At 36.8% G+C, this 21580-nt stretch overlaps 1 protein-coding gene across 2 annotated transcripts in view; it reads left to right on the forward strand.

Moving 5' to 3' along the window:
- LOC148941876 (uncharacterized) overlaps positions 1-21580 on the forward strand; it is a 76646-nt gene that overhangs the window by 37668 nt on the left and 17398 nt on the right. For both annotated transcript variants that reach the window (XM_089103499.1, XM_089103500.1), the window contains exons 7-11: positions 1256-1411; positions 5227-5505; positions 10542-11216; positions 14115-14311; positions 20956-21107. In XM_089103499.1, coding sequence (XP_088959625.1) covers positions 1256-1411; positions 5227-5505; positions 10542-11216; positions 14115-14311; positions 20956-21107 — 1459 coding nt within the window. The remainder of the gene's footprint in view (positions 1-1255; positions 1412-5226; positions 5506-10541; positions 11217-14114; positions 14312-20955; positions 21108-21580) is intronic.

Below are 21580 nucleotides of genomic sequence, written 5' to 3' on the forward strand. Positions count from 1 at the left end.
AACCTGTAGATAACAGATTTACTAATGGTAAATCAGCCTCTATTTTTTTTAGGGGACTGATGGCTTGAATGATGTCATAGAAAAGAGAAGGTTAAAAGAATTTTTTTTTGAATCGAGTTCGAAGCCTTCGAGTTTTTTAGGTTTATAAGAAGATTATTAGAGTTAAGACACAAACAATTAGAATTGGGTGTTGAAACTGGATGTAGAATTGGGTGAATTGGGTTTCCCATTGGGCAATGGGAGCTAAACCCAAGGATCCCTGGTGACTAAACAGAGATTCCAGCCCTTGACTAATAGACATACCTGGTAATCTTTGGTAATCCAAATCATCGGACAGATTTGAAAACCAGTCAAATATATATATATATATATATATATATATATATATATATATATATATATATATATATATATATATATATATATATATATGTGTGTGTGTGTGTGTGTGTGTGATATATATTATGAGAGCTGGCTTCGGTAGGATCGTTTCAATATTTAAATCTAATTATATTTGTCAATTAAGTATTTGATTTATTTTTACAATTACATTTTAATCATCTTAAATCAAGTTGAATGTTTAATCATATTTGAATCAATCAGTAATCAATCAGAATCAATAATCAATCAGAATCAATAAATCAATATTTAAATTTAATTATTATCATACATTTATAGATTAAAATCGTATTTGTGCTGTTGATGATATATACATAACTGTCGGTTTTACAAAGAAATGGGTACTACCAGTGCAGGTTATGAATTCGTAACTTCTCAAGTCTACGCAAAGCTGGCATCAGGGCCGTATCCAGTTTTTTTTTTCGGGGGTGCTTTACACAAGGATTTTTTCGGGGGGGGGGGGGATACACCAAAAAAACCTTAAAAATGCATAAAAAATGAGTTTATATCCATTTTTGTTACGTTTTTACCAGTCACACAAACATTGTTTTTTTTTGGGGGGGGGGTAAACCCCCCTAACCCCCCTGGATACGGCTCTGGCTGGCATAGAACCGGACTTTAATTGGAGGTAATCTCCCTGTGACCTGTAATATTCTCCCTGTGATTTCCAGTTAAATGGAAGATTTGCGCAGCCGTTGACCATCTTTGTCGCTGCGCTTGACGATGCACTTAGCGATGGAACGATGTACTTTGCCATAACGATGGCTTCTGCACTTTGCGATGCTCTTCTCTCAACAAGAAGCGATATTCTGTTGTTTGATTCTAATCTTGTTTAATGTCTTGTTTGTTTTTTCAGATGACCCCAGGTTCGATTTTATAAAGCCAGATAATATACATAGACCATATTATGATTTCAAAGTAGTCAAATATATTGAGATGATTAAGGAAAAGAAGGAAACTGTGCAGGTTCAAGAAAGTAGTGACACAGCATCGAAAAATGAAAAGAAAATTGGTATGATTTATTTATTTGTTTGTTTTATTTATAACTCAGTAATAATAAAATTCGAATAGCGGTGTAAAATACATAGAAAATAAGGGAAATCACTAACTATGTATACTATCAAGACAATGGAACGGAGGAAGTTGATTTTTCTAATATCTGAAAGCTTACTACTCAGAACGGCAATTATACTAAATATAGTTACAAAATGATACTAAAACAGTAGCTAAATAAATTATTATTTATTTCAAAATTCTCTTTTGTTATATGAAGGATTTTGGAGAATTGAGCATTTTTGTTCACTACCATGTTTTGCAATGAACACTAGTTCACTACAATATATATATATATATATATATATATATATATATATATATATATATATATATATATATATATATATATATATATATATATATATATATATATATATATATATATATATATATATATATATATATATATATATATATATAAAGAAATGTCCAGCACTAAAATCACTGATTGAAATGATAAATAGAATACTATATAAAGAAATGAAGCACAGACATCATAGAATAGTGGGTATTACCTCAGTTTTATGACATGCTAAAATACATATTTTACCTCAGTGTCCTCAGACATGCTATTTAGCATGTTTAAAATCGTATTTTTGTTGTTGCTATGTAACATGTGTATATGCTATATCATCGACTTTACAAAAAAATGTTTCGTAACTTCTTTGAATCCCTGCACCTTAGTTAACTAAGAATAAAAACTAAATCGAAACGAAAAGGCACTGAACTAAAAGTGAAAAAAAACTGAATTGAAACTGGACAAAACTGAAAATTGAATGAAAAAGAACTGTATAAAAACTGAAAAGTATCTGAACTGAAACGGAACGAAACTGAAAAGTAACAACTGAAACGGAACGAAAATGAAAAGTAACTGAACTGAACCTGAACAAAACTGAACCGAAAAGTTAACTGAATAGGAAGATCTTGCAGAGACCTAAAATTTGTGGAATATTGAGCATAGGCTGGAGGGAGGGGTAGAATCCGTCTATTAAAAAAAGGATGTTGTCACATTTTAGTTGTTGTTGTATTTTTAACATTTCACACATGTCATTTGTATGTGTACACCGTTGCACGAATTTATTTATACTATCGGAAAAATACCCAGTTTTCTCTGTTGGTCTTGCCTTGTTACGTCAATTTTGTTTGTGGTTTTTTTGTGGTGGTGAGGCCGTATCCAGGAGGGGGAGGGGGGTTAGAGGGCTTACCAAAATGTTTGTCCGGCTCGTAAAAACGTAAAAAATTAATATAAATAAATTTTGATATGTTTTTGAAGGTTTTTTTTAAAGGGTCTTCCTCCAGAAAATCTCTTATTTCTTAAAGTAATATCAGTCTTATTACGTCTGCTTACTTCAATAAGGAAAAACTGTTTTTTTTTCATTAATGGATTCACTTGTTTGTATTTCTCAATTCCAAAATTTCTCTAAAAAAATCTCATTAAAAGGTAGTCCTTGAAACTTTCCTTAAGCCTATGAACTTTTACGCACAGAGGCTTCGTTGGGGGGGGGGGGCAGTTGCTCTCCCCCAATTATTTGGAGAAAGGATTGTTATATATCCTATGTCCCTTGACTATCCGGATATGGAACCCCCTTACTCCCCCCCCCCAATAAAGATACTGGAGCCTCGCCCCTGTTTACGCATGTTTTTTTCTATCTTGGATTTCCTCATTTTTTTTTTTTTGTTAGTTAGTTTTGTTAGTTTTTTTTTCTAATAGTTTTTAGGTTTTTTCTGTTTCGAGTGTTTTTTTTTAACGTTTACAGAGGTATATTTTTGAAATCTTCTCAATTTAATGGTTTATAGTTAGTATTTATGATTATCAGAAAAGATATATAAAAAAGAATACTGGTATTTTCTATATATTGATTGTGCGCGAGACAATCGTGGCATTCAGTGAGAGGCATTGAACTTGATTTTGGATTTACACAGATAAAAATCGGCAAAATCTAACATGGCGCAAAACAGCTTATGAAAGTGTAGCTTTCTATTATCGATGTAGTTGTCTTTGGGAAGCAATAAATTCTTCAATGTTTGAAATTTTACGCTAGGAAACAACCGTCAAATTTGTCAAATAGTATTGCCTACTTAGTACAGGACCTTCCAATCAGCTTTATTCAATCAGGTAGTTAGAGGGAGTAATTCCATTTTGTTAAAAAAAAAAATTATTTTTCCACTAATTCTTAATGTTTGCGAATCATTATATATAATCATATAGAATTCTATAATGTTTCATTCTATACTAAAAATATAATGTTTCATTCTATATAATCATTCTATAATCATTCTTTTTTGTTTGCTAATTTTTATAATGCAAATACAAAAATTGTATTGAAAGGATAAAAATTATCTGAGAAAGTAGACTATAGTAGACGAAAGTAGACTAATACAAGAATAATACTTGAAAATTTAATTTCTATTTACTTTCTATTTGAAAATCTGTTATTTAATTTCTATTAGAAAATATAATACTTGAAAATTTCTTCACTTGATGCTCAGCTGGGCACTATACGCGTATCTCTACAAGTGAAATGTCATCAATTGCGTCTAGTACAATTAGAAAGTTAAAAACAGCAAAATCGTATAGAGGTAACAGGCTAATTTACTGTTATTCGAACTACTAGGGTCTTATTTCTCTAATTTAAGGCATTTTTTTTGTACTTACCGCTAATCTTTTACCTTCTTCCATTGGTGCGATTTTTGTTTAACTTTGTTTTGATTTTTGTTTAACACAAAACGGCTCACGAATAGCGGGTGTCGCAAAATCGCAAAAATGTTCACGGAAAAAAATTTTATGAGATATTTAAACAACATATGCACAAGAATAACCTAAATCAAGTTCTAGAAGCCAAGAAAGACATTCAAAGGGCTAATCTGTTAGACCAGCTATGCCTAATGAAAAATATAATTCTTATCTTGTATAGTCATTTCCCTGGAAATATTCCCCCAGGCCTCGAGTATTAAAATCTTATATTAAAAGGATACAGTCCTCATGTTTGTCAAATATTAAAGGGAAACATCTCGTAAACATGATTAGTTTATTAGTTGTTGCAACTTATGGTTATACAAATTTGCCGTAAATAGTATTGCTTATTTATTTTCACGGTTTGGTGTGGCAACACTGACGAAAATATGCTGAAAACTTGAATATTTATTGTAATTCCTGTTCTTTTGGTGTTTTTATTAAAAATTTATTTTTTTGTAATTTAAAATATTTCCCCTATCTTCTTTTTTATGCGATTTCCCTTTACTTTTTTCAATTTTTTTTAAAGTTCTAGTAAAAAATACTGTCGAAAAAAATTGGTAGATTATTGAAGAAATGTTGCCCTTTCACCGTTACTGAGAAAGGGTCGTCTAATTTTAGTTTTGTGTTTTTATTTTAAGATTTAGTTTTTTATATTTTTTATCAGTTTTATTCTGCACTGAGGCCGGCCAAGCGGAGGTCTTGACCGAAATATTTGTATAATTTTTCATTTGCTGTTAATTGTCCTCGTTTTCTTACTTTCTTCGCGATTTTATGTTTTATACATTAGAAATACAAGGTGGTAGCTTATGTGCAATAGTCATGCGTTTGGGGCTTCTTGAAGGGATTATTTTATTTATAGAAACTTTCGATTAAATTTATAATGAACATATGAAGAATTAGAAGAAGGATCTTAGAAAAATCTTAGAAAATCGTGGTATGAAAAGAACTAAAAGGGGCCAATTGGGGAAGAAAAATTTTTTGTTTTTATATCTTTGGTGTTTTGGCAAAAGTTTCCATTTATTTACTATTTTCAGTTCCTATCAGCTTCAAACTAAAAGCCAAAGAATCAGATCCTGTGAAATTAGTTCCATCTACAATACAACTAGGAGCTGATGAAATTGATGAAGATGAGATGGAAGAAGATGAGAAAGCTGAACCTGCAGTCTCCATAAACAAAGCATTTGTGGAGAAAGTCCAGCCGACAGCCGAACCTCCAACTGAGGAAGTTAAATCAAGTGTCGTGGAAACACTGACGCAAAAACCATCAGCTGTCGAAAAAGAAGATTTAGAAAAGTATGAAGATCTAAAAAAAGGTACTGTGCCTTGTAAATTTGAACTATAATATAAACTCATTTTGTTTTTATAGCATTTTTATTTTACGGTTATTTGAGCCTAGAGTGCTAGCAGTAGTTAGGGGTAGCCTCCCCTCTCCCAACCCCTACCCCATGATTTTAAACCAGGGAAACCCCTGGTTTAAAATCATCCAGAAAGCTAAAAATTCAGAAATGTTGAGAAGATTGAAAAGAACATATATAAAAACAGGGAAATGTTTAATAGGACAGGGAAAACACTGTCTTAGCCCCTAGGACATCTGATCGAGATTTTGATGTATTAATTTTGTACTTTCACTTTGGCTGCTCAATTTTGTCTGTGGGGGAATTTTCCATGGGAGGGGGGATTTTCCCACTGCCTCCCCTCCTATTCAGTTACCTTCACTCCTGTGTCAAAACCTCATCCCCTCATGTGTAGCCATAGCAACCAGGAAGAGCTTCCAGTCATCCTTCATATTTGCTACTTCCCAAATATCCTCCCTCTGGGGGTGAAAATGGGGTTGATATGCTTCAGGCTGTAAATACAGATACAAATTCTTGAAATATGTCTCTTAATGTTTAATAAGACAGGGAAAACACTGTCTTAGTCCCTAGGATATCTGATCGAGATTTTGATGTACCAATTTTGTACTTTCACTTTGGCTGCTCAATTTTGCCTGTGGGGGAATTTTCCATGGGAGGGGGGAGTAAAGGCTGCGTCCCCTCCTGTTCATTGCCACTTCCCACATGTCCTCCCTCTGGTGGTGTAAACGGGGTTGATATGCTTCAGGCTGTAAATACAGATACAAGTTCATGAAATATGTCTCTTAATGTTTAATGTTGCTTTCAAGACAAAATCTGATAAATTAATAAAAAGAAAAGAAAAGATAAAAACAAGAAAATAACTCATCGATGTACAAACCCGTAACAAAAATTATCAAATGGAGTTACAAGCATAGATTTCAACAAGAAATATAGGATAGTAAGCTTTAAAGAATGAAATATAACAACAACTTTTTTCAAATGAAAGTTCAGTGTTATAAAAATAAACTTAAACCGAAGAAATATTATTCTTTACATAAGGGGGGGGGGGTGCCCCTTCCACAACACCTCGCTCTTTAGACCACAGTCTTATAGTGCTATGCTGAAATAATTTATGAGTGCTAAAAATAAGCAATTGATTACCTTTGAAACATATAAACTAAAAATTGTATTATTTGAAACAAGGGGGGTTCATTTTTTAATATATGTCTACTGACTTAAATTCAAGAAGTAATTTCTATCAGCAAATGGCTTTATTAATTTTTTTTTTACTGAACGTTTTATGCCAAAAATATGCAATAACGTGATTTCGCACGTCACCGATATACGCCAATAAAACTAAATCACAATTGCAGATCACCTATATAAGCCAATGAAATTAAAGAAAAACCGTTGCTATGCAATTATAGAAAAGGAGGGATCCTTCAAGGGCGATTTTCGGAGGCGGCTCGGCTCCATTCGCTTGACGTGGCCGAACCAGCGCAGTTGTTGTTTCTTGATTTTACGGAGAATGGTTTCAGTGGACTGCAGCCTTTGACGTACTTCCTCATTCGTGATTCGGTCAGTATATTTGATCTAGTAATGCGACGGAGGCATCTCATCTTGAAAGCTAGAAGTTTTCTTTCGTCTTCGGTTTTCAGCGTCCATGTTTCGCATCCATAAATAACTATGGGGATTACTAAACTGTTGAATTGGCGCATTTTGAGTTTGTTGGCTAGGTGGTTACTTTTCCAGAGGTTGGCTAGTCTTCGGAAGCTAGATCTAGCAAGTGCAAGTTGATGTTTCACGTCAGAGCTTTGGCAATTATCTGAGGAGAGTTGGCTACCAAGGTGCAGGAAGGGGTCAACCGTTTCAACCTGTTTCCCGCCTATGGTGATAATGGGTGATAATATTTCACGTCTCATAATTACCATATCTTTGGTCTTGCTGGCATGGATATCCATCCCGAACGGCTTTGTGGTATTGTTGAGTTTATCAGCTTGTGTCAGCAGTTTTTGTGTAGAGTTGGCTTGCACATCAATATCATCAGCGTAGGCAAGATTGTCTATTAGCAGCCCTCCTATTGTTGCACCATATTCCGACTGCATCATTGACAACGGCATTTAGAAAGAGGTTGAAGAGATGTGGTGATAAGATGCAACCCTGGAGTATTCCTGACGAAGCTGTGAACTCTTCTGACAACCCATCAGCGGTTGTTACTTGGCCTCGGAACTGTTCGTACAGACTCTTGATTATTTGGACTATCTCGCAAGGGATCCCGTAGTGAAGGATTGTATGCCAGAGTCCTTTGTGCTATATCAGGTCAAATGCCTGACGGAAATCAACGAATAGTTGGTTTCGTTCTTGGTTGAATTCAATGTATCGTTCCATGAGTTGTCGAACGACAAATATCTGATCGATTGTTGATCTCCCAGGGCGGAAGCCGGCCTGATATTCTCCAATGGCAAAGGCAGTTGTTGCTTGTATGCGTCAGAGTAGGACTTTTGTGAGGACACATGACTGATGGCTCGTGAGGCTGATCGAACGGTAGTTTCCGCACTCTTTTTTACCCCTTTTGTGAATGGGTACAATGACAGCCTTGCACCACTGATGGGGTACGTCGCCGGTTTCTCACACCGCAGTCACAATGTCATGGTACAGATCAGTTACATCATCCGACCCGACGTTAATTAGTTCAGTGGTGACTCCGTTTGGACCAGAGGCTTTTCCTTGTTTGAGCAACGTTATTTCTGAATCGGTTTCTGAATTGAGTGGTGGTGGAGGTCTGAGTTCTTGATTGGGTATGGGGAAGCGGGTTTGTATTTCAGGATCCGCAGCTACTGGGGGGTTCAGTTTATCGTTAAAGTACTCTTTCCATCTTTCAAGTTTCATCTTTGAATCGCTAATCTCATTTCTGTCTTTGTCCAGGATCACTGATGTTTGTGGCATTTTTTCGGCTTAACTCGCGTACCATTCTGAAAACCGCTCCGCTGTTCCCCTTCTTGAACAATCCTTCGCAGTCTTCGTATTTCTTCCGCAGGTGGTTGCGTAGTGCCTTTCTGATCTCTCCCTCTACTCTTCTCTTAAGGAGCTTGTAAATATCCCGGCTGTGGTGGTCGGATTTATTGCCAAAAGTTGCTTATCCTCGCATAGCGTAATGATCTCGTCTTTGATCCATGGTTTTTCATTGGGAGTTTTTCGTCCGAGGACGTCATTTGCTGTCTCTATGATTACTGATGTTGCCTGCTCTGTCATGGAGTCTATCTGATTAGCGGTGGTCAAGGGAGAAATGATTTTCCAGGATCTCTCGGAATTTTTCAGATAGAGTGGAAGTGTATGTTTGCCTTTTTTCATGATCTCGCTGCAGATCCACCCGGAATCTTTCGATTTTTGGTGCTTTTTGCAATTTTCTCATTCTTAGCTTGAACCTTAACATCAGGAGAATGTGGTCTTAGTCGATAACATCAATCATGTTCTCGGTTTTACCATCTGGGGATCTCCAGACTACTTAACGTCGATGACGGTGTTTGAATATTGTGTTCGTTACGAATAACTCGTTTTCTCGACAGAAGTTGAGCACCTTTTGCATTGAGTTTTCCGTGCCCAAAAGTCCACATTATGTCGGACCGACCAGTATTATCCGTACCTACTATAGCATTAAAGTCCCCATGACAATCAGTACGTCTTTCTTATGGATTTGGTTGATGACGCTTTGCAGTGTGAAATAGAATTTATCGCATTCTTACTCACTTCTCGTGGAGTATGGGGCATAGACTTGGACGCCAGAGATATTCATGGCAGCTCCCTTGAGTTGTAAGACGGCTATTCTTTTTGAAACTGGGGTGAAAGAGATAAGAGATTTTTTGGCAGTTGGTGATACGAAGAATCCTACACCTTGTTGGTTTAACTCCGTCCCTGCGGTCGGACAACAAGAAAGAGGCTCCAGAGAGGTTTTCCTCGCTCGTTTGGGGGAGGTAAGTCTCAGAGAGGTTGATAACATCCCAATTGTCTCTCTGTACTTCTCTAAGGGCAAGATCTAGTTTTCCCTGTTTAGCAAGTGTTCGGATGTTTAGCTTGCCAAAGTGTAGGGTGGTTTTTGTCGGAACGGAATAACCGTGAGGATTTTTGCCCCGGGTGGGGGTTGTCCGAGGCTTAGGATCGTCGGCTGCCCCGGACTTTGTAGGTTTGGTGGTTACCCGGGACGCAGTAGCATGTAAAATCGCTTTATCATCATTCAAAATTGGTTGTTTCTCGGTTACCCCGAACGCGGTAGCAGATGTTCGCATAACATTGAGCCCTTTTTTCATGATTTCAAGAGAGGTGGTTTCTTGGCTAAACGGGTGGTGGCGGCAATCCACCCCTCTCCACCACCTTGCTTAGAGCGTTCTCCGTAATCCGGATCCTCCGCCCTTCCGCAGTTGTCCTCCTATAGGGGATCCTCCCACGATGGTTTTCTGCTTCACTATGCAATTTAACCCATTGCTGGGAGAAGGTTTGTAACTGATGGGACGTGTCCGCACTCCGGTGGGCCCTGGTGAGTGTACATCCGAGGGACCTTCCTCCTCGTCCGCCTGTATTTGCAGCCCCTGGGTGAGGGTGCCCTAGTTTCAATTAAGGACCCCCAGGGACTGGGTACCCCTTGGACCGTGCCTCCTAGTCAATGGAGGTACCCTACATATCTGTAGGGTGTTCCCCTGTCCACCACCTGGGGATGCGCTGAGTGGCCTGGGGGGAGGAGCCTCTGCTTAGAAGATGACTCAGTAGGTACTCCTTTCTTTGCTGGCTGGAAATATCTTCGTTTTTTTCTTCTTCACGATTTTCTTCATTTTGTCATGCAGAGCCAGTGTAGTCTTAGAAATTATTTTTTGTTTCTCAGCTTCTAGCAGCAACCGCGACAGAAGCATTGATTCTTTTTTTTCTAATTGTGTTTCTTGTTCATTTAATTTGTATTCCCTTCATTTCTTATTCAGGTCATTGATTCTTATTCAATTTCTTTTTTTCTGTTTCTATTTTTGCAGAGACAATAGAATCAACGCAGCAAATTATAAAAGAAGAGAAGAAAATGAAGCCTCCTAAACCTCAGAATGTGGATATGTTTGCTGATGAAGTTGAAAGCCCTCCTGTTCCTGTCCCAAAGCAAGAAAAAGAAAAACTATCCGTTGAAGCTTACAAAAAAATGATGAAGAAAAGGCTACAGCAGTCCATTCCTTTTACAGAAGTCGGTAAAGTTGTTGAAATTGTAAAACAACGCGGGGTTCCGTCCACTGAGATCGTTGAGCCACCTGATTTACTGAATGAATTTGAGGAAGAAAAGATGAGAAATAGATTAATTGAGAAAATGATGAAAAGGACGCAGGAGCGAGGTCATAGCTCCGAAACGGTAATAGAAAAAGTTGTTAGTGATGAATCTAATGATAGCTTGATAAATCAACTTCCTCATAGTGCTTATACGTCCTCAGTTTTGGTTGAAAAAGCAGTTGAGAGTGTTGAATCACCCGTAAGGTCAATGTCTCCTTGCTCTATTCCTGACACTCCTCCAAGTCTAAGTGCTGCTGCATCACCTGTGCAACTGAATGAAGAAGAAGCTGAAGATCAGAGAAGGAAGTTTGAGCGGAGGCAAAAAGCTGTAATGCTTCTCGCAAGATTGAAGAATGAATCTAAGCTGCCTCTAACAGATGCTTCCAGTTTATCAGGTAAGCTTTCTCTTTCTCACATACTTTCTCTCTCTCTCTCTACCCTCTCCCAGCCTCCCTCTCCCTCTTTTTCCTTTCTCTTCGCCCCTCTCTGCCTTTCTATCTCTCTCTGTCCCTTCCTCTCTATGGCTGATTGATTTTCTTTGAGCCTGTCTTAGACTATTTTCCGCCACAACCCCTCCCCCTAAACAATATTTTAATCTGGATCCTCTTCAATGCAAACTCTGAACTCCAGCTACAACTTTCCTAGAGCATTGCTCTTTCGTTATGTTGCTGCGTATTTTGGTATATTTTACTTTCCTCTCCCTTTTCTATTGATTTCTACTTTGTATGTCGTATGCTATGATTGATCCTCTTTATAGTACCTTTTACTCCGCCTGTAAGGATCATGCCTTCCGGGGTATTGGGGAGCAGCCTGTCCCAAGCCAGGAAAGGAGGAGGGTTAGGTGACAGGCCAATCGCCTGTCCCCGTAAAAAAAAACTACGATTTTTGAATCGACAACGAATTGCCTCGGATCTGATTTGACTTCACAGATGACGACCGCGGACCGCCCCGGACACGTTTTCTGACAAAGCCATCTTTTCACCTTGCGTTTTGAGATGAGCAGCACGGTTTTTGATCAGGTAGATCTTGTGCTGATCTCATATTCAGCCTAAGAATTCTAATTGAGAATCGAACGAGTCGCAAAATGAAATATTAATAGTGTTTATTGATTTCTTAGAGGCGTTTGATTCTGTACATAGGAAATCACTTCAGAAAATACTATGATATTATGGACTCCCAGACAAGATTATTAGTATTATTGTTGCTTTATACAATGGTCAGCTTGCCGACGATGGAGACCTGACGGAATGATTCCTGATCAATTCTGGTGTACGACAAGGTTGTATCCTCTACTGTGCTCTTCACGATTCTCATTGACTGTGTACTCCGGTCCTGTCATTTTTTTTGGAGGGATACAGTTGGAGAGAGACAGGCGTACTGTCTTTGACGGTGATTATGCTGATGACATTGCGCTCCTCTCTCATCTAAGAGAAGGCTTGCAACAGAACATCACCGAGCTCTTGAGCGAAGCCGGGCGAGTTGGATTGTCAATTAGTACTCAAAAGACGAAGGTTATGCGTAACAACGTAAATACAACCCCGGCCGGGCCACTGAATGTTGGTTCAGATGAGGCTACAGAATTTAAATATCTTGGAGGCCTCATCAAATTTGACGGAAGTCTTAAGCGTGGAATTACTACACGCATTACCTCTGCAGGCAATGCTTTTACCAAATTAAGAATAATTTGGAAAATGCTGCGTACTCTCTAAAGCTCAAACTCCGACTCCTAAATAGCAATGCCCTCTCTGTACTAACGTATGGATGCGAGACATGGACAGTGACAAAACAGCTTGAGAAACGAATACAATGTTTCGAAAATAAATTTCTTCGGCGCATCCTTGGGATCCACTGGTCTGAAAGAATTACGAACGCTGCCCTACGTGAAAGGACGGAAAAACCGCTAATAGTTGACAAAATCCTAAGTAGTAGATGGTGATATTGGGGTCGTATGGTCTGTATGGGCGTTGGCAGGCTCCCCCATGATATTTGGTGTTGCCCCCCCCCCGGCATTAGAAGACGTGGACGACAGGGAATGACGCTTGGCCGGTCCCTAGAGAAAGAGGCTACTTTAGCGAATACATCTTTGGTAGATCTGTGGTCTCAAGCTCTTCAGAGGTCGCTGTTGAGAGGCACCGTGGTCGCCTTATGCGCCAGACGGCGTGGGAGGAATTAAGTCTAAGTATGTAATAGTACCTTTTATCCTTTTTGTGTCATTTATAATTTTGTTATGTCAATTTTTTTTCTAATTCTTTTCTTTCATGTCTATGACTCCTTGTTAATTAACTAGTTTTCTAGGAAAAGCTGAATTCATTTACAGTTTTAAATGAAAGCCGCCCACCCCCTCCTTTGGGAAAGTATCGAATCCCTACCGAATATTGACATTTGAAATTCTTCTAAAGTTTGAAATAATTAAAAAAAGGTCTCTGTCATAAGAAGAAATGGCTGATTTTCCTCGTTTTTTTTTAAAAGCTTTTACTTCATAACCTTTTTCTCTTATTCCAGCTCCTTTTCTCTTGTCTTTTATCTTGATTTTAAAAGACGAAAAGAGAGAGAAGAATCTCAAGATGAAGAAAACAAATGGAACTACGACCAGTAGATGGAGTAGGGGAAGGAGTAGTTGCTACACAAAAATAAAATCCTCATCTCCTCCCTATTGTTCAATCTAAGCCCAGCTGTGATATTTACAGTCCCTTGGAATTTAAAAATACTAAAACATTTGCTCTTGCAATTGAAAAAACTATTTTTTTTCTTTCTTCTGTCTCATTTTTCTTTTTTTCATTTTTCTCATTTTCTTTTCTGCTCCTATTCTTACTAGTGTTAACCCTGTTACCAACTATCTCTCATTACAAGGAAAGAATAGATACTACATAAAAATATAATCCTCCCTTCTCGCCTCCCCCCTTGGAAGAAATTGCTCAGTCTAAGCCCAAACGTAATATTTGCAATCTCCTAAAATTTGACAAGGGTCTCTTTTTTTCTGTTTTTTTCTCCTTTTTATTTTCTTTCTCCTATTCTCATGGCTATCAATTTTGTTACCAACTATTGCTCATACAAGTAAGGAGTATTCACTACACAAAAATAAAGTCTCTCCCCCCCCCCCCCCGCCTATTCGAAGAAATTGTTCAATCTAAGCTATACTGTGGTATTTGCAATCCCCTAGAATTTGACAATACTACAATGTAGCTCTCGCAAGTGGAAAGGCTTTGTTCTTATTAATTCCTTTCTCCTTTTTTCAGATACTTTCTCTTATTTTCATGACTATTTATTTTGTTATCGTTTGTTGTGTATTCCAGGTAAAGAAGAATTACCCGGCACACCAAAAAGTGATATTTCAGCCTCATCTCTGCCCTCAACGCCACCTAACTCCAAACCAGAAGTCGTAACGGTCGAGAGTGATGAGGATATAGAGATTATAGATACTATTGCTCCAAAGCGGAGCAAAAAACAACCTGAATCTACAGAAGAAGAGGGCGTTGTCTCATCTAGTGATGTAAATTTTTCTTCTGATTCATTTTTTTTCTGTTATTTTGTTACAACAAACATAAGAAAGGAGGAAACGTATGAAGCAAAGGAGAAAAAAAAATAAATGAAAAATAAAATTAAATAGTCGAGAAAAACGAGGGTAGTGTCAGCCAGTTGAAAAACCTGAACCGAAAATAAGCAGATATCAAACATTTCGTGGTAACGAACTGTAAGTAAGGAGCAACCCGGCTCAATAGTAACGGAAACTCTAAGAAACGGAATTTTGATACCGATACATACATCAAAAATCGGATTTTTATGCTGATTTTAAATATACAAGTTTCATCAAGTTAGTCTTACCCATCAAAAGTTACGAGCCTGAGAAAATTTGCCCTATTTGTAGAAAAAAGGGGGAAACACCGCCTAAAAGTCATAGAATCTTAATGAAATCACACCATCAGATCTAGCGTATCAGAGAACCCTTTTGTAGAGGTTTCAAGCTCCTATCTACAAAAATGTGGAATTTTGCATTTTTTTGCCAGAAGAAAGATCACGAATGCGTTTTTTTTTCAGGGGTGATTGTATTGACCCAATGGTCCTAGAATATCGTGAGAGGGCTCATTTAGACGGAAATTAAAAGTTCTAGTGCCCTTTTTAAGTGACAACAAAATTGGAGGGCAACTAGGCCCCCTCCCACGCTCATTGTTTCCCAAAGTCACCCGATCAAAATTTGGAGATAGCCATTTTGTTCAGTATAGTCTAAAAATCTAATAACTATGTCTTTGAGGATGGTTTAATCCCCCACCTTCCCTGGGGGAATGGCTGCAAGTTATAAACTTTGCCCATTGCTTACATATTGTATTGGTTATTTGGAAGTATACAGACGTTATGAGACGCAAGAGTATACCGACGGAAGTATACAGGAAGGGGGTTACGTGGGAGGATCTTTCCATGGAGGAATTTTTCGTAGGGGAAGGAATTTTCTATGAAGGGGGCGCCGAATTTCCCAGTATTATTTAAAAAACTATCAGAAATTAAATTGAAAAATAAGTTTTTTACACTGAAAGTAAGGAGCAACATAAAAATTTAAGACGAACAGAAATTATTACGTATATGAGAGGGTTCACCCCCTAGTCAATACCTGTCTCTTTTCGCTAAAGTTTTTTTTAGTACTTTCAAAAGAGCTATTTATTCTAATTAAACGGATTTTGCGGTTCAGCGTTCATTCTTAAAGGATTGGAACAAAATTGGAACTTTAGCGTAAAGAGCGTGGTATTTACTAGGGGTAGAACCCCCTCATATACGTAATAATTTCTGTTCGTTTTAAGTTTTAATGTTGCTCCTTACTTTTAGTTGAAAAACTTTTTTTATTTAATTTCGACAATGACCTCCACAAAGTCGTCTTCAATGATCATTAAGAATAAAAAATGACAACAAAATTTAACCTTTTGAAGCAAACTTCACGAGAAGAGAAGACGCTAAATCAAAACCAGCCAGAATAAATGAAAGACAATTCACCAATTGGATTGGGCAAAATTCTTTGCCTAGTAATAGATTTATCTTGCCTGCAACCTTGATTTTCATTAGATATGGGGACAGTTTGTTTTAAATTAGACAGAAAAATATTGTTTGAATCTTTTAATATTAAGTTATTATAAATTGGGCTTAAGGAAATATCTCCTTTGTGTCTATTTATGCAAAATCTCTATATATATTTTTAATCTCAATTGCCTCATTAAAGATTGCGGTAAGCCAAATGACCCAAAAGATTGCGGTAAGCCAAAAGATTGCGGTAAGCCATTTACAAGTTGCCTCTTCAAAAGTTACCTCTTTAAAAAGAAAACCATAAATGTGAATCTTATTATTAGATTGCATAAATGTGAATCTAAATGTAAATTATTTGGACAATATGAAGTTAGAAAACGATTCTTACTTCATAGTATGCAGTATAGTTGTACCTAACACATTTTGCATTCAGACCCGCTATTCTTTACCCCCACCCCCTAATGTGCAAATATTAGCCCAAATTTGTTTCTAAATTATTATATTTTTTGATCATACTTTGATATATTTTATTAGAATTAACCTAACTTCACTTCTTGAGTGGTCGGCGCTATAACAGACATAGATTCTTGAAAATGTGGAGGGCCTTCACTTCTTGAGTGGTCGGCGCTATAACAGACATAGATTCTCAAAAATGTGGAGGGCCTTCTATAGCTTCTACTACTAATACTTCACTTCTTGAGTGGTCGGTGCTATAACAGACATAGATTCTCAAAAATGTGGAGGGCCTTCTATAGCTTCTACTATTAATTCTTTATTTCTTGAGTGGTCGGCACTATAACAGACATAGATTCTCAAAAATGTGGAGGGCCTTCTATAGCTTTTACTACTAATACTTCACTTCTTGAGTGGTTGGTGCTATAATAGACATAGATTCTCAAAATGTGGAGGGCCTTTTATAGCTTCAGTGTGGCCTTCAATGTATTTACGAAAAGAGGGAAAAGTATTGAGAAAACGATATTAGCAAGATGAAAAAAAAAAAAATTCCTGAAAATTCACAGCTACTTTTATCCAATTTCAGAAATAACGAATCTCCTGTGTTTGCCGGCTACAATTGCTATTATAATAATTAGTAGCATAAACACTAACTATTATAATTTATAAGCCGATTGAGCTCCTCCTAAAGGAGCAGTCGCTCTCCTAAAACAGAAGCTACTGAAGAAGAGGGTGTCGTCTCATCTAGTGATATAAATCTTTTCTTTCTATTAATTTTTTTTCGGTTACTTTGTTACAAAAAAAAAACAAAAGGAAAAAATTATTAAGAAAATGATGAAAACAAATGTTAAGAAAAATATGCAGAAATCAAATTTACAGTTAATTTTGTCCAATTTTTTAAGACAGACAGTGAACCGTGTTTGCTGAATTTAATTGTCATTATAATTAATATTAGTATAAATAATGGCTGTTATAAATTATATTGCTCCTCCTTGAGCTCCTCCTACAGGAATTTGTAAAACTGTTGCTCCGGGGATGTTCAGTACATTGGTCTAAGCGACAACTAGTTGCCTAAAATCTTAATTCCCTTCAGAAAGTTCCATTAAGCCCCACTCACATCTGTGCTTAGCTACACCGCAATGTCTAGGCACACTCAGTATTTATCAATCTTAATTTGCTTCCTCTTTACATGAGGATGCTTCCTATTGCTTTCTTTTTTATAAGCTCAATTGATCCAACGTTATGATGACTAGAAATTTATGTCTAGCTAAGCTCACGTGTGAACGTGCCTTAATGGAACTTTCTGATAAGTTTTCTTTTTACAAGTCCCATACTGGAAGTAATTTGCGCAATTTTTTTACGGTATGGGGTATGTTGAAAACAAAGGGAAATGTTAAGTGTTGTGCAACCTATTGAATATATTCTTCTTTTTAATTCTAAAAGCTACCAATCCTACGCTTTTAGCCATATCAAATAAAATTTTATAATTTTAAAAGATTAAATTATAAAGATTATAATTTTTAAAAAAAAATTAAGATTAAAAGATATAATTTTTAATAAGATCAAAATTTATTGTAAAAATTACCATTTGTGGGATATGGACCCGTGACCTTCTGTTAACTAGATAAGCAACTCTGTCCACTTTGAAACGACAGCTCGGCCCCAAATTCCGTAAATCAAGCTATGTGGAAATAATGTGAAGAGCAGGAAATTATATGGAATGGTATTTTTGAAAAGACATTTATTTAATGAAGCTTAAGTGAATATTTTAGTTACATGACCTTTAGCCGTCCTTAGCGAAAAAAAAGCTAAAACTAAGTCATGATCAGAAGTTCGTTGATAAAAACTCAAGTTAAAAGAGCTATAGGTTCATTACTTCACGGAAGTTCTGATAAAAAGCTCGGTTCTTCTCTTATTAACAAAGGCTCAATTAGTCGGGTTCACTCAAAACGAAGGAACAGAAAGGCTGCGTCATTTAGTCATGGACAGATATCCTACCAAATGTAGTTTTTGACGGATATTTTCATTCACTTGAGTCAGTCACCTCCTTGGTTTCGTTTTCAAATGGGACCACTCCCCCCCCCCCTTTCCTATTTCTTTAAGACGTCCAAAATGTTTGCTTTTCTATTATATATTTTTTTTTAAGAACTGAAATATTATTTCGTTAATTTGTTTCTTACATTGAAATAAAAGTAAACATATTAAAATAACAAACATTTTTAGCGTGAGCTTAGTGGAGATTTTTGTCAAAGAATTTATTTCTTTTCTGTATATTTCTCTGGAAATTATCTTTGTTGTCGTTTTGTCGTCGTCAATTTATTTCTTCATTTTTTTTTCTTCGATTTTCTTTTTTAAAATTTTACCCTAGACCGCTATGCTGGTTGTGGTTGTGGTGGTGGGGTGTCAGGTATTTTTGCTTTTCTAATTAGAGGAATTAAGAATTCGAAGGGTTGTCCTCTAAATTTGGGCTGCCAAACCAATTTTCAAATTAATTATAAGAGTATAAATAAATAATTTAATTTGTTTTTCGCGCATCTTTTTTCCCTTTGCATTAGACTGAAAATCCTAGGAGAATTCTATTCTTAGAATTATAAATTCCAAGGATTGCTTTTCAAATTTTGGTAAATTCGGGCAGCCCAACAAAATGTCAAATTAATTATAAATAAAATCTTCAATTTATTTTTTGCGCATCTTTTTTTTACCTTTACATCAAACTGGAGAATTCTAGAAAGATTATTCTGCTCTTAGAATTAAGAATTTTAAGGATTGCGCTCCAACTTTTTGGGAGAAAACCGTATTTTGTTTCCGCTGAAATTCTTTAACATGACACCACAGGAAGTGCGATTTTTATCCTACTGAGATATTAACACTGATGTAACGCTTGCAATGAAGAATAGTTGTGATTGAGCTTGTTGTTGCACAGTTTGTGCAACAATCTGTGCAAAACTTGTTTGTTGCACAGATTGTAACTTGACTCATTCAGCTTAATGTTTATTTATTTATTTTTTTTAGCTTAACACTGTTGTAGTGCTTGTAATGCAAATATAGTTGTGATTTAACTTGTAGAGTACCTAGTTTGTGTTGCGCAGTTTGCACCTTGACTCCATCAGCTTAATGTGTTTTATTCATCTTAGTGTTTTTATTCAGCTTTGCTCATTCAGCTTAATGTTTTTATTCAGCTTTGCTCATTCAGCTGAACACTGATGTAGTGCTAGTAATATAAATTTAGTTGTGATTTAACTTGTAGATTACTTAGTTTGTGTTGCGCAGTTTGCACTTAGAATCCATCAGCTTAATGTGTTTTATTCAGCTTAATGTTTTTATTCATCTTTGCTCATTCAGCTTAATGCATTTTATTCAGCTTTGGTGATTCAGCTTAACACTGCTGTAGTGCTTGTAATGCAAATATAGTCGTGATTTAACTTGTAGAGTGCCTAGTTTGTCTTGCGCAGTTTGCACCTTGACTCGATCAGCTTAATGTGTTTTTTATTCAGCTTCGGTCATTCAGCTTAATGTTACCGTAATACATGCAATTCAGGGACAGTTGTCATTTAGCTTGTTGCTAAATTTGTTTGTAGCGCAAGTTTTAAAATGACACATTCAGCCTAATACGTTTAATTCAGCTTAACTCATTCAGCTTAAAATGGCTGAAATGCTTTTATGGCAATTGTATAGACTCCTCTACTTTTATCTTTACTTGGTATATTGCTTATGATATTGGTATATCTTAAATTGCTGTTGTATTGCTTGTGACACTAGTGTGTTGCTTAAGTGTTACTTATTAATGTGTTTTTTATGGCATAGGTGTATCTTAAATCCTTGATGTGTTGCTTATGACACTGGGGTGTTGCTTATTGATGTGTTGCACATGGCACTGGCAAATCTTAAGTCCTTGATGTGTTGCTTATGGCACTGGTCTGTTGCTTATTGATGTGTTGCACATGGCACTGGTAAATCTTAAGTCCTTGATGTGTTGCTTATGGCACTGGTCTGTTGCTTATTGATGTTGATGTGTGGCTTATAGCACTGGTGTATTTCTTATTGATGTGTTGCACATGGCACTGGTAAATCTTTTCCTTGATGTGTTGCTAATGACACTGATGTGTTGCTTAAGTGTTGCTTATTGATATGCTGCTTATGGTACTGGTGTGTTCCTTATTGATCTGCTGCTTATGGCACTAGTAAATCTTAAGTCCTTGATGTGTTGCTTATGGCACTGGTCTGTTGCTTATTGATGTTGATGTGTGGCTTATAGCACTGGTGTATTTCTTATTGATGTGTTGCACATGGCACTGGTAAATATTTTCCTTGATGTGTTGCTAATGACACTGATGTGTTGCTTAAGTGTTGCTTATTGATATGCTGCTTATGGTACTGGTGTGTTCCTTATTGATCTGCTGCTTATGGCACTGGTAAATCTTAAATCCTTTATATGTTGCTTATGGCACTGGTATATCTGGCACTGGCCTTCTAGAGTCAAAGCTATGGCTCCGAACTTTAAGAGCTAAACTAGGGCCGGTAAGTTTCCATCGCTACCATTGAGGTTCTTTCAGTTGTCCATGCTGTGATCGTCAGGGTTTTCCTGTTCTAAATGATACTATTTATGTTTTTTTTCTAGTCTCTTCTGTGTTTCTCTCCTTTTTGCTGTAAATATTATTTTGCCTTTTTATATAGGAGTCCACACGCTTAAAGCGAGACAAGTCAGAAGAAGAATCTCGATACCGCTCAAGAAGTCCGTCAAGACGAAGAAGTAGAGAAAGAAGTAGAAGGAAAAGACGTGAGAAAAGTAAAAAGGACAAGAAAAGAAAACGGTCCCGTGATCGAAGGTAAGGCCCAATGGAACTTTAAGTAACTAATCGGATTAACGAAGCTTCTTGACTACTAAGCAGGGCTGTGGATTCGCGGAGTTGAAGTCGGAGTTCTTAGTAAATTTTGCTGAATGGAGTCGGTATATTGAAAATATCTGAATTCAGAGTCAGTTGTGACTTATAATTGACTCCACAGCCCTACCACTCAGGTCCCTGCGTCAGCCCTGCAGTGTGTTGCTACAGCCAATTTCGATCTCTGGGTCCCTTATTACCAAGGCAAGGTCAAACCCAATGCGCCACCACAGGACGAATGAAACCTTGAAAGAAAATGTTTGCCAGTTTGAAATGTCCTAGGGAGGGTCGCTAGGTTATTAACGTCAAGAAATGTTCCAGCCAAATTTAGTGGGTAATAAAAGTAAGTGCTTTATTTACTTTTTTTAGGTCAATACCCATTTAAATCTCCGCGGGGTGTGGCGGGGATCCGTGATTTC

The sequence above is a fragment of the Artemia sp. Qi Xiang Cuo genome, chromosome 17, assembly GCF_049724085.1.
Source record: "Artemia sp. Qi Xiang Cuo chromosome 17, ASM4972408v1, whole genome shotgun sequence".
In the NCBI taxonomy this organism is placed as follows: Eukaryota; Metazoa; Arthropoda; class Branchiopoda; order Anostraca; family Artemiidae; genus Artemia; species Artemia sp. Qi Xiang Cuo.